The sequence below is a fragment of the Colletotrichum lupini genome, chromosome 2, assembly GCF_023278565.1.
Source record: "Colletotrichum lupini chromosome 2, complete sequence".
In the NCBI taxonomy this organism is placed as follows: Eukaryota; Fungi; Ascomycota; class Sordariomycetes; order Glomerellales; family Glomerellaceae; genus Colletotrichum; species Colletotrichum lupini.
The window spans coordinates 7,892,485-7,907,506 of record NC_064675.1 but is presented as its reverse complement, the minus strand read 5'-3'; the positions used below and the strand labels follow the sequence as shown (position 1 = coordinate 7,907,506).

The 15,022-nt window shown below is 29.3% G+C and overlaps 3 protein-coding genes across 3 annotated transcripts; 2 read left to right on the top strand and 1 right to left on the bottom strand.

The window, feature by feature from the left end:
• Window positions 1-260: 260 nt before the first annotated feature.
• CLUP02_04707 (uncharacterized protein) lies at window positions 261-590 on the bottom strand (the record flags this gene model as incomplete). The annotated part of the gene is made up of 2 exons (XM_049283718.1): window positions 261-485; window positions 522-590. Coding segments are annotated over 2 exons (294 nt in total), but the record flags the coding sequence as incomplete, so codon positions are not given.
• Window positions 591-12,205: 11,615 nt separating this feature from the next.
• Window positions 12,206-12,385, top strand: CLUP02_04706 (uncharacterized protein; the record flags this gene model as incomplete). The annotated part of the gene is made up of 1 exon (XM_049283717.1): window positions 12,206-12,385. A coding segment is annotated over one exon (180 nt), but the record flags the coding sequence as incomplete, so codon positions are not given.
• A 1,122-nt stretch (window positions 12,386-13,507) lies between these two features.
• On the top strand, window positions 13,508-14,008 carry CLUP02_04705 (uncharacterized protein; the record flags this gene model as incomplete). Its single annotated transcript, XM_049283716.1, has 2 exons — window positions 13,508-13,613; window positions 13,665-14,008. Coding segments are annotated over 2 exons (450 nt in total), but the record flags the coding sequence as incomplete, so codon positions are not given.
• Between the last annotated feature and the right edge of the window lie 1,014 nt (window positions 14,009-15,022).

Genomic DNA, 15,022 nt, shown 5'->3' with positions numbered 1-15,022 from the left:
GTGCGCATTGCACAGGTGAGATAGTGAACAACTCAGCTCATCTGCTAGTTAGCCTAGACTATCGCGTGGGCCAAGTAGCCGAATGATGTGTCTAGAAAGACAGATATGGTCCTATAAGTAAGAGTATTTCTTGAATTCTGTTCCATATCTGGTGCTATGTATGAAAGTTCTAGGGCCATTCTCATTCGTGATTGACGCGATAAACAAACAAGCACCCATCCGCCGAGACTAGAGAACAGGCAATCAAAGGCAAGATCGAGTTAGTTAAAATTATACTCATACCGCAATTTTCCTTCCCAATGGAAGTAGACGAGAAGATCATAGGCAAGTGAGCCTAGTCTCTTGACGGTCGTCTTAGCTTCATTATTATTCAACAGGTCTTTTCGTGCGGCAAAGGCCTCGAGGACAGCGTCCCATAAACCCCGATTAGTATTAATAGTAGAGGTATAGGCCTCGCTAGTAGTATATAAAAAGTCGCTAGGATCCTAAAACTATATAGTAGTAGCTTTGAATTTAGCTATAGCGAGGTCCTTAAGGCTATTAATAATATATTTCTTTACTACTAAATATACCTTAGTATATAAAAGTAGGTAAGATACGCTAGCGGCCTGTTTTTATTTTAGCTCCGACGATTATAAGAGGCCGTTTATATAAAGCGATTATTAGTAGTCTAGGAGGTAAAAGTATTATATTATTATATTAATAACGTAAGGGTTATCGTTAGAAAGGGTAATTAAACTATTAGAAGATTCCTATATTACTACCCATATTAGTACTAGAGACCTTGCGCGCGAGGAAAGTCTAGCTTACTTTAAAAAGATTATAATATATACTAGCTAAAAAATCAGACTATAAATAGACTATAGCGCGGTAGACGGAATAGGTTTTAGTAATAGAGCGAATTATTAAATCTAAGTAGATCCCGGTCTTATAAAGGCTGAGATATTGTAAGCCGGAGATCAGGCAGACGGATGAGTAGAGCGTCACCTCTCAAAGGATCCGAGGAGGTCTTTTTAGGGTCGGCCGTCGGAAGCTATTATAGGTTGGGCTACGACGGTCACGGGGGTAGGAGCTAAGGTAAGTACTAGCGAGGTAAGCTCTTCGGGTAGGAAGAGCTCTAGAAAGGCTTTGTGCGTAGCATAAGGATACTCGAATATACTATCCTTTTAGAGGGATCGTATTACGGTAATTAAGCGTTCTATAAAGAATCCGGAGACCTAAAGGTTATATTCGCGGACGACGGGCGCGATGGCCTTCTACTAGCGCAGCCGGCCGTTATCGAAACCTGAGAATAGAGTTCTACAGCCGGAGTCGCGATAGACCCTGATTCTTTCGGATCTAGATAGCTCTGCATGCACACTAGCATTCTGGTTGTTCTTGCGTAGCATGTTCGCCAAATATAAGGACTTAGAAGCAACTCATAGCCGATGGCTCGGTCGACGAATCATCGGAGGCAGGGCCAGCCATACCGGGGAGTACCACCCCCATGACCCCGCAGACCAGGCGAATGAATGCCCAGGCGACCCTCACCCTGCCGGTGGCTGCTCGCTGGTCGGTTGCCAACTCGGTGATAGCCAGGGGGCAGCTGTCACTTAGGTAGTCTATCCTCGATGTGGTTACCGGTAGGCGGCTCAGCCTGAGGAGACCTTTATTTATAGTTACTAAGGCCTGCCCTTCGGGGTGATATAGGAAGGCCGAAAGACTACTTTTAACGTAAGTACTCCGTAATATAAATCTCCGACCTAGCGAGGTATAACGTCGTGATTTTATTATTATTATTATTACTAAGTATATTAGCTATGCGTTAGCTAAGACTAAAGCTATGTATATTCTAGACGTTACGTCCGAGGCGCTTTAGGTTAGTTATTTATTTCTTATACTATACTAGTATTACGAAAATAGGTTCTAGTATCCCGCGCCGGCTATATATTTATTAAAAAGGAGTTTTAGTAAGGCTAAGAATTCTTAAAAGTTCCCTTACCGTTTAAATATTAATTTGCGCGGCGCGACGTAAGAATAATTAGAGGCCTTAACCGTAAACTTAAAACGTATATAAATACCTAAGCTATAATTAAAATAAACCGGCCGTAATTAGTAACTTATATAGCTCCTTAATACTTCTAAGTCCCTAAATAATACTATAATAATATAAATAACTCTTATAAACGACTCTTAGTTTATTTATATTAGTCTATATATAAGGAGCTATGAAAAAGTAGCGTAATAAGCTTATATATAACGAGCTAACTATTTCCGTTCTTAAATACGTTTCTTTACGTTTACTTAACTATATTACCGTAGTATTTTATTAGCGTCTTACTGCGCTAGCCCCTCTTACCGAAGTTAGTTTAGATATTATTTTACTTCCCTTATTAATATATAATTACTAGTAGCCCTTTATAGGAATATTTTATAGCCGTATCGCTTAGCTATATCTCCCTATTAGTTATTTATAAATAAAGTTTCTTCCTTAGCTAGTAATAAAACTCTTTCCGGACTTATTAATATACTAATCCTTAGAAGCGTAAAGAATACTCTACTTATTTATAAGTAATAAGAGTACCGCCCGAGCTAGTTCCTAGATTTACTAGAATAGCCTATTACTTAATATTTATATAGCGACGGAACTTACTTACGTAATCGAAAAACCTATATATAGCTCGAGTCGACCTAGTAAAATCCTTCGTTTCTCTAAGCTTAATATATTTATAGGTTATGTTAGCGGCTATTTTTAACGCAAACGCTATATCGGTTCTTCGACGTATTAGTCTAAGGCCCGGCTTTATTAATACTACTTAGTCTCGACGGGGTAGCCGACTTCTTTCCGTTCTTCTTCGAGTTATATAGGTCGGTTAGTAAGTATCCTTTACTACTCTTATTAGTTATATAAATACGTCGTAAGGCACTATAAACCTTTAAAAGTGCCTATATAGACTATATTATCGTCGTTTAATTTCTTAAGTAATTATTATCTAAAGCCTAACGTAGTTACTACGAGGTACTTAACTATATTATATAGCCTTCGCGCTTTATATATAATAAACTTAATAAGCTATATAAATAAAGAGGGTAATAGTTACCGAAAATTAGAAGGGTAACTAGGTGTTTTAATTAGGTTCTAATTTACGGGGCCGATATAGGTTCTTACCCTTTTTTATTAAATTAGTAATAAATAGAGTAAGTATATAAATATAAGTAGAGCCCATCGGTTTTCTATTATTCTCTTTTTTTTTTTAGATTTACTCTTAGCTTTTACCCGAGGTATCTTAATTACTTTAGACCCCTACTAAGTTTTTAATTTAGAACTAGAGCAAGTAATATTATTCTCTTAAACTCGGTCTTCTAGACTTACGATATATTTATAATATACTTTTAGTTTAGTAAGCTACGGGTATACTATGATTTTAAAATACTTATAGAAATAGGAAATAAAATTAAAGTACTTAGCGGAAGTGTAAGCGATTTTAGAATTAGATTTATTTTAGAATCGAATCTGTTTAGGAATCGAGGTACTCGGGCTATAAAAATACGAATCTACTTTTTATATTTAAAAATATATTATAAAGTTTCGGGAAGATTTTAGAATACCCGTAGCTTTAAGGAAATAGATCTATTTTATTATTTATAATCCTTATAGCGGAGAGATTTAGAGGGACGACCTTTATTCGAGGTATTTTTAGAACCGGGTTGCGAAGTATGTATAACGAGATTTTTATAAATACGCGTATACGTAAAGGAAACGGATATAACAAAAGTATAGAACGGTTACTACGGCTTAATAATATACGACCCGCTTTTATAAATATACCTTATTAATAATAGTCTAGTCTATTTTAAAACTATAGTCTTACTTAGAAGTATTATTAAAATTAATAAGTAGATTTTAGTCTCCGGAAACCCCAAAACTATTTTTAAAAAGCTAAAATTTATAGCCTTTTTTTATATTAAAGAAAAGTAGAAAGGTGGGCGGCTAGTGAAATATTTCTTACGATATCGATAGCTTTAGTACGTCTATATATATTCTAAGGCAACCCTACTAATAGTTTTAATTAGCTAGCTATAGATTATTTTACGGCTCCCTTACGTACCCCTCCTAGCTACCCTAAAGCTAACTATTACTAGTTTCGAGTTTAGGGAATTTTTTACGTTATAAATATTACGGCGGCTTTTTTTAATATAGCGTAAGTTTATTAATAAATCCGTAGTTATTTAAAGCTTAGTCCGTTACTAAGTTCTAAATACCGCGGCCTTTTAATATAATAGCTAGCGGGTAGCTCTTATTAATTAAGTAGTTTGCGTAGGTAATACTTTTTTAAAGTAGGACCCGTAGGCTATTATTCTTAATAATAAGATATTTAACTTAAATACTATTTAAGAGTATAAGCGTAAAAGAAAGCGTAGTATAAGTCCTCTTAGTATAGTCCTAGCTAGTTAATATAAATAAAAATATAATACTCTAAAAATAACCTAAGTAATACCTATTTCGTAAGATCTTTTATTTAGTTAAATAATAGCGCCGTAAAGTTCCGAGATATATTTATCGATCCTTATGCTCTATTAAAAAAAAGTAGTTAGTTATATTCCAAAGGCGTCGAATGTCCTTATTTTCTAGTTAACGATTGCGAGTATCTAGTGATTTTTATTATAATTTAATAACTAATTTGCCATATTAATATTAATTAGTAGTACTATACTATTAAACCCTTTAGTAAACGTAGAGGCTCCCGAGGGTAAGAATAGCTTAGAGAACCGTATAAATAATAGGTCTATAATTTAAAATATAAAAGTACTATAAACTAATTAAAGAATAATAAAAAAAAGAACGTTATTAATATACCGTCCTAGATAAAATTAATCGAGCCTTTGTTTAAAATAAGCTTAGTTATAATATAATAACTGACCGATATAAATATACTCGACTACTTTATTTATTAATTTTACGATAGACCTTAAGAAAGGCCTATAGCTAGTTCTCGGTTCGGTAGTAGAGTCGGGGTTATAATTAGAACTGACGTTAATAAAAGACGCTATATTTAGTTCGGTCCTATACCTAGGGCTATGCTCTATTATTAAGTTAATAAAATATATATTACGGGATACTAGGTCGGCTCAGTATCCTTTAATAGTAATACGATTAATTATAGTTAGACTTATATTAATCTTTATAAGTAATATCGAATTTAAAAATATACTAAACGCTTCTTTTTTATAAGTTATAATAAAAAAAGTAAATAGTAAGCGAACGGATAGGACGTATACTTATGCCTTAATAAGCTTATTAGTATTAGAGCTTAGAAAAGAATTTTATATTAATAAGGGTTTATAAACTAGACTAACGCTTAATAATCGACTAAGCTAACTAAAATAATAGAGATATTACCGAACGGTTTCGTTAAAAAACTTAACTTCGCTTTCGACTTTTAATAAAGAGTAGAAAATAGTATTTTATAATAAGGAATCTAATAAAAGCGAGCGGTCGTTTAATAAGTACTATAAAAAATCTAAGATTACCTAAACTTATTTAAAAAAGATAAGAAGTATATTTAGACCGTTTTTTAGCTCGTCGTATTCCTTTTTTAATAATATAGCTATAGTAGCTTTATAAATTACGAGCGTTCTATATAAAGAGTAGGACGAATTTTTATATATAAATAAGAAGGGTCTAATATCGCTTCTAAAAGATAAAAATAATAAATAAAAAGCTAAGTATAAATTAACTTCTATATTAATAATAGCTTACTCGTTCCCTTATCTACTTTATTCCTTATGGCGCTTACGTTTATCTAATTACCAAGACTTTAGCTTACTTACTAAGTATTACTAATTAGTTAATAGCGCCGTATTAGTTCTCTTAAAGAAAATATGCTACTTAGTATTACTATTTCCGTCGTTTTAACCCCTTAATACTTAAAATAAATATTTATTAAAAAAGCACTAGACTTTAAGTATTCGTATTAGAAAATATTAAAAACGGTAGTAATATAATAGTACTAATTAATGTAGTTATTATATCCTTTAAAGCGCAGCCCCTAAAAGCATCCCTTAAATATATCTCCTAAAGCGCATCCCCTAAATACATCCCCTAAAGGCATCTTCTAAAAGTATCTCCTATATATATCTCCTATATACATTCCTTAATATATATTATTTTAAATTATTTAATAAATTATAATTCTTTATAATAATTATATTAATAACGTACTTTAGCTTAGCGCGTTATATAACTAAGTCTTTAAATAGAAACTAATATTACTTATAAACGTATAAAAACGTATCCTTATTAATTAGCTTAGGGCTTTATATATATTTATATAAGAGTTTTCTAAAGAACTATCCTTAGGCCGTTAGAGCCTATTTACCGTTATAAATAAACGTCCTAAGTATATCCTAGTCTAAGCTTAATTATAATAATATAAAAGCTAAAAATAAGTAACTTGATTTAGAATAAAGCTAGAAGCTATTATAACTAAACTATTACTAACGGCCCCACCTTATTATTAATAGTACTTAAGGCCTATAATAATATACTTAGTATAAGAAATATAATATTATATATATTTTATCTCTTTTTTTTATATATTTTTAAAGTATAAAAAGCTATAACGTACTATAATAAGCCTCTTTAAACGTTTAATAATAGTTAGATCCTTTAATTTATATTAAAAACGAGGAGATAGGATAATATATAATAGTAAAACTAGCGAGCTACTTTATAATTTACTTTAAGGAATCTGTCTTCGGCTCCGGGCGGTCTATATAACTATTTAGAAAGTTAGTATCCTACTTACTAATAGCTTTTAAATAATATAAGCGTACGAATATAATTCGTATTAGCTATTATATACTTTATAAGTACCTTTATACTATTCGGCTATATATAGTGCTTAATAATAAGGTATATAAGTATTTTAATAGCGGATATTATTACTTAGCGAAAAAGCCAATACCGCTACTATACGTCTTATTAATCTAAAAAATAAAAGTATAGCCGAATTATATTATAATAACTAGCTAAGCTAGCTTAATAAGAAGAAGTCGTAATTTAAACGAGGGGCTATAACTTAGGAATAGTCGGCTAAGGTCTAACGTTTTATTAGACCTAAATATAGTATAATCGAGGCATATACTCAACTTATACTTAATCCCTATTATAATATAAGATATAATTGAAATATACATTATAGGGTAATATTCCTACTCCTAAACTTATTAAAAGTATCTACTACGTAAATAATAAGTAACTAATATCGCAAATAGCTATAAACGGTGCTTAAGATTACTATATATTAATAATATAACGTATTATACTCCTATAATCCTAACAGTACTTTTGCACTATTAAGCTTAATAATAAGGAGTAAATAGTATTATACCGTTTAAATATTACGTACTTTATATAGTTTAACTTAGTTATCGGCCGCTTACCGTTTTACTTAGAGCTCGAAAGTATATTACGTTATAAATAGCCTATTTTATAATTCTTAACGTTAACGACTCGTACTAACGGGTAATAACTTTATTCTTATAGTAGTTAAAAAAAATAACGAACGTTACGTTTCGGGCGAACTATTAATATCTATAGACCTTTCTTTCGTAGCTTTAATATAAGTAAACGAGGTAAGGAGGTTTTAGTATTAGGATGCGCTATTATTATTAGTTTAACTATTTACTTACTAAGCGTATTATAATATAGCTATATAACTTCGTTTAGCTCTACGAAGGAGTAGATACGGTATTAAAATAATATAAAATACGAGCGCTAATAACCTCTACTAATTAAGAGCGTATATCGAGCTAAACTAGAGGCTATAACATAGCCGGCTATAATAAGCTTACTTACTATTTTCTTAAGCCTCCTTAATATTAGTATTAAGTAATATAATATTTCTATTACCCTAGTTATATTAGTATTTAGTAACTATTACTAAATTGCGTAGCTGCGCAGATCTTTTAATAATATTCGTCCTTTTTATATTACCCTCTTATAATACTTAAAATATAACTTTTCGATCTTAGCGTCTATTCTTTTAAATTATAGTAACTTAGTATAAGTAAATAGTTAGAACGTACTACTTATTACGCTAATATTTTCCTAAGTACGTATAATACTTAATACTTAATATATACGCTAATTACTTATTAGGGGCGTTAATCTAAAGTTCTCGCTCCGGCTCTTATAACGTTATATAATATACTTAAAGAACGTAGAGCTCTATTTATAACTAATCGCATCGTAATACTCTATATTTTATTATATAAATAATATCGGGACGTTAATAAATACTATCCTCGCTTTTTTTAGGCTCGGTATTAGTAAATACGGTAGCGCGGCGCGTTAAAGGGTTCGGTTATTAAAATTAAAAAGTATCGTCCGAGCTCTAATTTTTATAAAAAAGGGAAAGAGGGTATTTAGCTCTATTCGTCTCGATTAAAGCAACGATATAAGGGATTTAAATAGGCTTAGTATATTTTTATAAGCTTCGGAGAGTTATAAAGTTAGGATACTATTATACTTAATAATAAAAGGAGCGACTTATAATTTAAGAATTTTTTACTTATTCTTAAGCGCTTAGCGTAGTAATTTATTACTTTTTTAACTCTATTTTAATAAGTATATAGGTAGTAGCGTAGGTCTTTAATATACTCCTAGATAGCAATATATTACCGATTATTAGTGTTTTAGAATGCGAAGAAGTTAGTGCTTAGAAAGAACCCTGGGCTTACCCCGCTTATTAGCCTAGGCATTCGCTCTATTAGGTATTAAAAATCTACTTATAGGTTTAGAAAATCCACTTATAAGTTTGGTCTTAGAAAGTTAGGTATAAACCTATACTAGCTAACGGTCTCTCGCGCGTATTTAGTATAATATATTAAATATATTATATTTATTAAGTATATTAGGCGGGGATAAGCCTTAATATAACTAAAATATAATATAATCCGTAATATAATATAGCTATAATAAAATACGACTTAAATAAAACGAACGTTAAAGTATTAATAACTAATATAACGAGTTACCTTTAGGTATATCAATAAGTAGCTTTTTAAGCGTTAAGTAATAATAAGAAAATAATAAAAGCCTAAGAAATCTCTTTAATATAATTCCGAAGGTAAACCTTAGGATAAGAATAAAAAGTACTATTCCCTGTTTATTATTATCCTTTATAATACTAATACTAAACCGCTCACTACTTAGCTAGGATAAATAGCGCCTATCGTTCCTTAATAAGTCCGTAGCTATACTATTTACTTCGAGCTATTTTATAATAAGTATTATTCCTTTTTTTACTTATATTATTAATATAAGTAGTAGGCTAGCTATGCGCTATTTATAGTTTTATTACTAAAGACGCGGTATATAGTAATTCGGTCTACCCTATTTACTAATTATAAGTAGTTCGAGGCTCTATTATCGGAGCTATAGCAGAACGTCCTTAGGGTATTTAACTAGCTCTTACTTTTTTAAAAAAGACGGGACGTTTTAAAAATAAAATAATACGTAAAATAAGCTAAAGCTAACGCAAAGTAAACCGAGGCTAACTAGTTAGTTAAGGCTATATACGTTATTAAAGAAGCCGACTAGGACGTTATTAGCTCCTTATGTAGCGTTTTACTAAGTAATAATAATAAACATAGCTCGTCCGGGCTATATTTAAAAACTAACTAAGTAGTAAGAATTAGTAAAGGATTATATAATATATAACTAGTACTAGAGGATTAACGCTCTATTATAATAATAGTCCTATATTTTAATACTAAATATATAAGCTCTTATCGGATATAAAAAATATATAGATAAAACGGAACTCTTTATAATATACTTTAGGTTTTTTAATATAGCTTATTAAGGATAAGTTTTTAATTCGGTCTAATTATAAGGGCTACTACGCTTAAAGGGTAGAGAATAGCCGTTATTTAGAGCTAAAAATAGATATTTTTAAATAGATTTCTTAAAGATCCGGCGTTAAGTACTACGAGCCGCGGTCCGGACCGTACTTATAATATAAATAAGTAATTATAACTATTACTTAATATTTAAAAGGGCCGTCTTAGTAATTTAGGAGTATTAAATATTAAGAATGTATATAAGAGAGGAAGCGATATAAAGTATTCCTAAGTATATACTGAGCGTAAAGACTAGTACGTATACTTAGTAAAGAGTTACGCTATATTAAGAACTACGCTAGCCTTTTTATATACGGACTAGCTAGCTTTTAGTATTACTTAGTATAACGTCGTAGCGCTAAGGTTATTAACTAAAGTAACGATACTTATTTTATATTAAACTCTTTATTATTAAACTAAAATCGCTCTTAGTAATACGATAATAATAACCTTAGTTATAATATTTCTTTCGACTTATATATAACGTACGAGGTAGTTCGTAGTATTATAGTAACGTAGCTAAAGTAGCTTATTAAAGCTAGTATTTTATAACTACTTAATAAATAATATAACGTAAACTAATATTATCCTCTCTTTACTAAGGGGGTATAGTTATATAAAGGAGTATTTAACTAAACTGAGATTAAATAGCTCGTGCTTAGTAATAACTCTTTTATAGGTCTACTACTCTATTTCTTAAGTATAAATAGTTAGTATTAAGGCGCGTCGAGGTAGTAAACGCCTTAATTATTAGTTTAGTAAATCTTAGTTAAATTATATTGAAAAGTAATAATAATAAGATTACCGTTAACTAAATAAATATTAAGCTAGCGCGGTAATAATAAGTATAACTTTAAAGTAGGGTCTTAAAAGAGAACTAAATAAGGATAATAGAGCGTTATAAATATAATATATTTATTAAGCATAGTATAAAGATATTTTCGAAATTATAATAAGCCTATTTTTATCTTTATAGGACGCGGTAAGTAGAATTAATATACTTAAGATAAATATAACGCTACTTAATTAATATAGTTTAACGAGGTATTCTTAACGTACTAATTAAGAAAGTCCCGCACTCTCCGAACTTATTAATACTCTATCTTACTTAGTAACTAACGTAAATAATAAATCGCTCTTTTATTAATTATTTTATTTCCGTATCCGTTTCGCTCCCCTCTAAGTTAGGCTATAACCTTAGTACCAGCCCTAAACTCTATTCTTTTTATAAATACCGTACCCTATATCGTATAACTAAATAAATATTATAATAAGCTAGTAAAGGGTAGAGATAAGGATAAGAGAATAGGATAAAGGTAGTAGTATATATTATAGTTTTAATTATAAGTTACTTCCTCTCTCGTAAATATTCTTAATATTTAAAGAGCTTAAAGGTATTCTAAAGGGTCTCTATAAACCTCTAGTAATAGCTATAGCAGTTAGTTTATAAACTAAAATATCGGGTTAGGATAGTATATAATAATACGAGGGGTAGCGTATAATTAAGAGCTATTTTAAAGTATTTATAACTAACTTTTATACTAATTACTCTTATACTTTTAATCGTAGTTATATATATATAGTTAAAACGACTATAGGCCCGGCCTATATAGGTTAAGTCTAAAAAGATAAAGTACGTTACTAAGAAGAAGTAATATATAATTCATATTATATATATAGCCCTTAGGTAAGATCGTTCTTTTTAAGATAACTAATATAAATAGTAGAGCGGATAAATATAAATCTAGTTAGTAATATTAATAGCCGTAGTATATATTACTCTTATATACTTAATATTTTTAAAGTTAAAAGCCGTATACTTACCCGTTTAATAATAAAGCGCCGATCCTTATTTAGTATATACCTCCCATCCTAAGCTAACGGTTTTAGCTTCGAAGTTAACTTTTTAAATAGCTATTAAAGCTCGAAAGTTAGGCTTACTTATATCTAAATTTCTTATAAATAAATAAAATAAAGGCTAATCTAACTACGCTTATAAAATAGCTATAATAAAAGCTTAAGAGACTAATAACTATAAAATAGGCTTAAAGGTAACTCTATTACTACTTATACCTCGTACGTTTATATAATATATTTATTTAAAAAAAGATATATTAAAAAGAGTAAAATGATAACTTACTTATTATTATATAGTATAATATAATACTATACTATATAAACTATATTAAAAACCTTAATTTTATTATTATAATAAGATAGAGTTATTATTTTATTAGTATATAGAGAACTTAGCTAGTACCTATCGTAGTCCGTATTATTCAATAAATTATTATAACTTTTCGTTAGTAACTACTGAGAAAAAGGGATAGAACTGACGAGAACTATAATAAAGCGGTTAAAAACTTTACATAATATTATAAATAAATATAATAATAATATAAAGCCGACGTATATATCTAAGTCCGCTTTAAAAATAGGCACTATAAGTATACGTCTTTTAATAAGCCTAAGTTCCTTAGGTCTAGAGCTAAGTTAGTATATTTAATTAACTTATAATCCTCCGAGGCTACCCCCTAGGCTAAGATTTAAAAAAAAGCGACCTACCCTATCCCGGTAATAAAATTATTATTAGACTATATAAAAAGAAAATCTTAAAGCTTTATGAAAAGTTAATTTAGTATAAGTAGCGGTTAAGTATAATAACGTAATTATTAAATAAAGGAATATACTTATAATAAAGCCTATTTTACTATATATAGCTATAGAGTACTTTATTACCCTATTCGATATATATTTTTAGTATACCGCTCTTTTTATATTACTTAACGCTAACTAAACCGTTTACCGTTCTTTTTGACTACTTATATAATTAAAAACCGTTCGCGCCTTCGATTATTAAAAATATCTTTACTTATATATTAAACGAAATTCTTTATTAATCTCGTATCGCTTTAAAATTAATTCCGAAGTATTAATATAAACCCGGTCCGCTCACTAATAAGCTCTATATATAGGGAATCCTTACTAAAACTGCTAGTAAAATAAACTACCCTCTCTTTTATTATCCGCTAAGATATACTAACTATTAACTAGTATAATTACCCTAGCGGAGTCTTTATAAAATAAATAATAATAATTTTAGGGTCCTTAAAGACTATATAGCCTAATTTAAAGAAATACTTTTATTTATTTTATATTAGCGAAGAGCTAACGGATTTAAAAAGGCTAAAAAACTATAATATAATTAAATAGGATTGACGGGGAATATAGCTTATATATTAATAAAACTCTATATAGTCTTTCCTACGGGGCGTACGTAAGTCGACGCTTTTTATTAAATTAGTTACTTAGTAATATAATAAGATATATCTTATTAGCTAATCGGATTTTTTTAGTACTATAGTTTACTAAATATAATCTTTAAACCTTTACCTTATTAACTATATCTATTATAAATATTATCAATAAGATAATAAACGCTAAGGAGCTAGCTACGTATTTATAATTAATAAAAGAACGAGCTAAAAAAGAACGAAAACGCGCTAAGAAAGAATAAAAACGCGCCGTAGTAAAAAAAAAAAAGTAATAATAAAAAAGAGAACGCGCTAATAAAGAACGGGAACGCGCTAATATTATAAAATAGTAATCCTGATATATATTACTTAATAAATATATCGCTACTTATTATTCCCTCGTTTTTACTAATTTTATAGTCGAAATAGACCGTAAACTAATTTCTAAGGGCTCTATTATAAATCTATATAATAAATTATATTTTACTATTCTACAGCTATAGTCCGACTTTTTATATTAATAAAATATCGTTTTTAGTACTTTTTATAATACTTTTCTTATTAATAAACGCTATTTTAAAACCCTATTATTTCTTTCTAAGCTAGGAAATAGGATTACGAAGCGTAAGATTACTAATAAAAAGGCCCTCGAGTACTTTTTATATAATAGTATCGAGGACCCCGTTAAAGTAATTTTAAATAAGCTTAAGAAGGTAAAAAAAGTTAAAATTATGTTCGATCTAAGTAATAGAATCGTTTTTAAAAACTACCCATATATGTTTAGTAACGTAGCTTTAGAAATTATAGAACGTAACTTTTTAATAATACCCCCCTTTATACTATATAATTATAAAGTTAATTTTTAATAATTACGGGCCGATTAAATTTATGTTTACTAAACTAAAAACGTTAACGGTAACTTAAGTAACTAATTAATACTTTACGTTTTTAAATATAAACTACAATATAAACTTATTATATTATATCTCTACGTCGGTCTTTGTTTAATAAATATATATTAAAAAGTAATTAATTATAAAAAGATCTTAATATTAATTAACCTAGACATGCGATTTTAATATTACGTAAAGAGGCTTATTATAACTATAATTATATAAACTTATTACTATATAATTAAAAATAGACTTAAGTACGGCTTATTAACGACGGGTAAAGCGATTATATTCTTAAAAATCGATTAATACGAGCCCGGGACGTTATTATATTATTTAGTAGAGCCCTCTATAGAGGTAGAAGCCTACCCTAAGTATACCTACTTCTATATAATAGTTACTTAATACTTAGCCTTTAGTTTAATAGCCCTTAGTATACTAAGTAAGAAACGGCTATATAGCTAGGAGGAGCGACATCGAGCTATTAATAAGTTAAAAATATAAAAAGAGGACTTCGAGACGACGCTACGATTAATCCCTAATAAGAGAAAGTATTTACTAAATAGCTCGCTAGGCTACGAATTAAAAGTATATAAAAACGTCGATAGATCTCCTTATTTACTCTAAGGGAAGAGGTAAGGATTTATAAAAAATAAGTATATAATAAAATAAATAAAGAGGGACCTAAACGAATCTTTTAATAAGGAGCTAAGACGTAACGTATTAAATATACCTACTTTTATAAAACGACGAGTATATAAAAAGGATTTTTAAAACTAAGTAAGTTAAAATAGTTAAGTAATACGATATAATAAGCGAGTTTTAGTACGTTAGTTATAAAGTAATGAAAACGGAGGAGAGAGCTATTTTAAATATACGCTATATTATATTTAAAAGTACTTATTAAAGCTTATTAGAGGTAATATAACTAACTCTGCGTACTTAAATAAGTTATTTTATTATTAAAAGCTTATTAATAACCGCGGC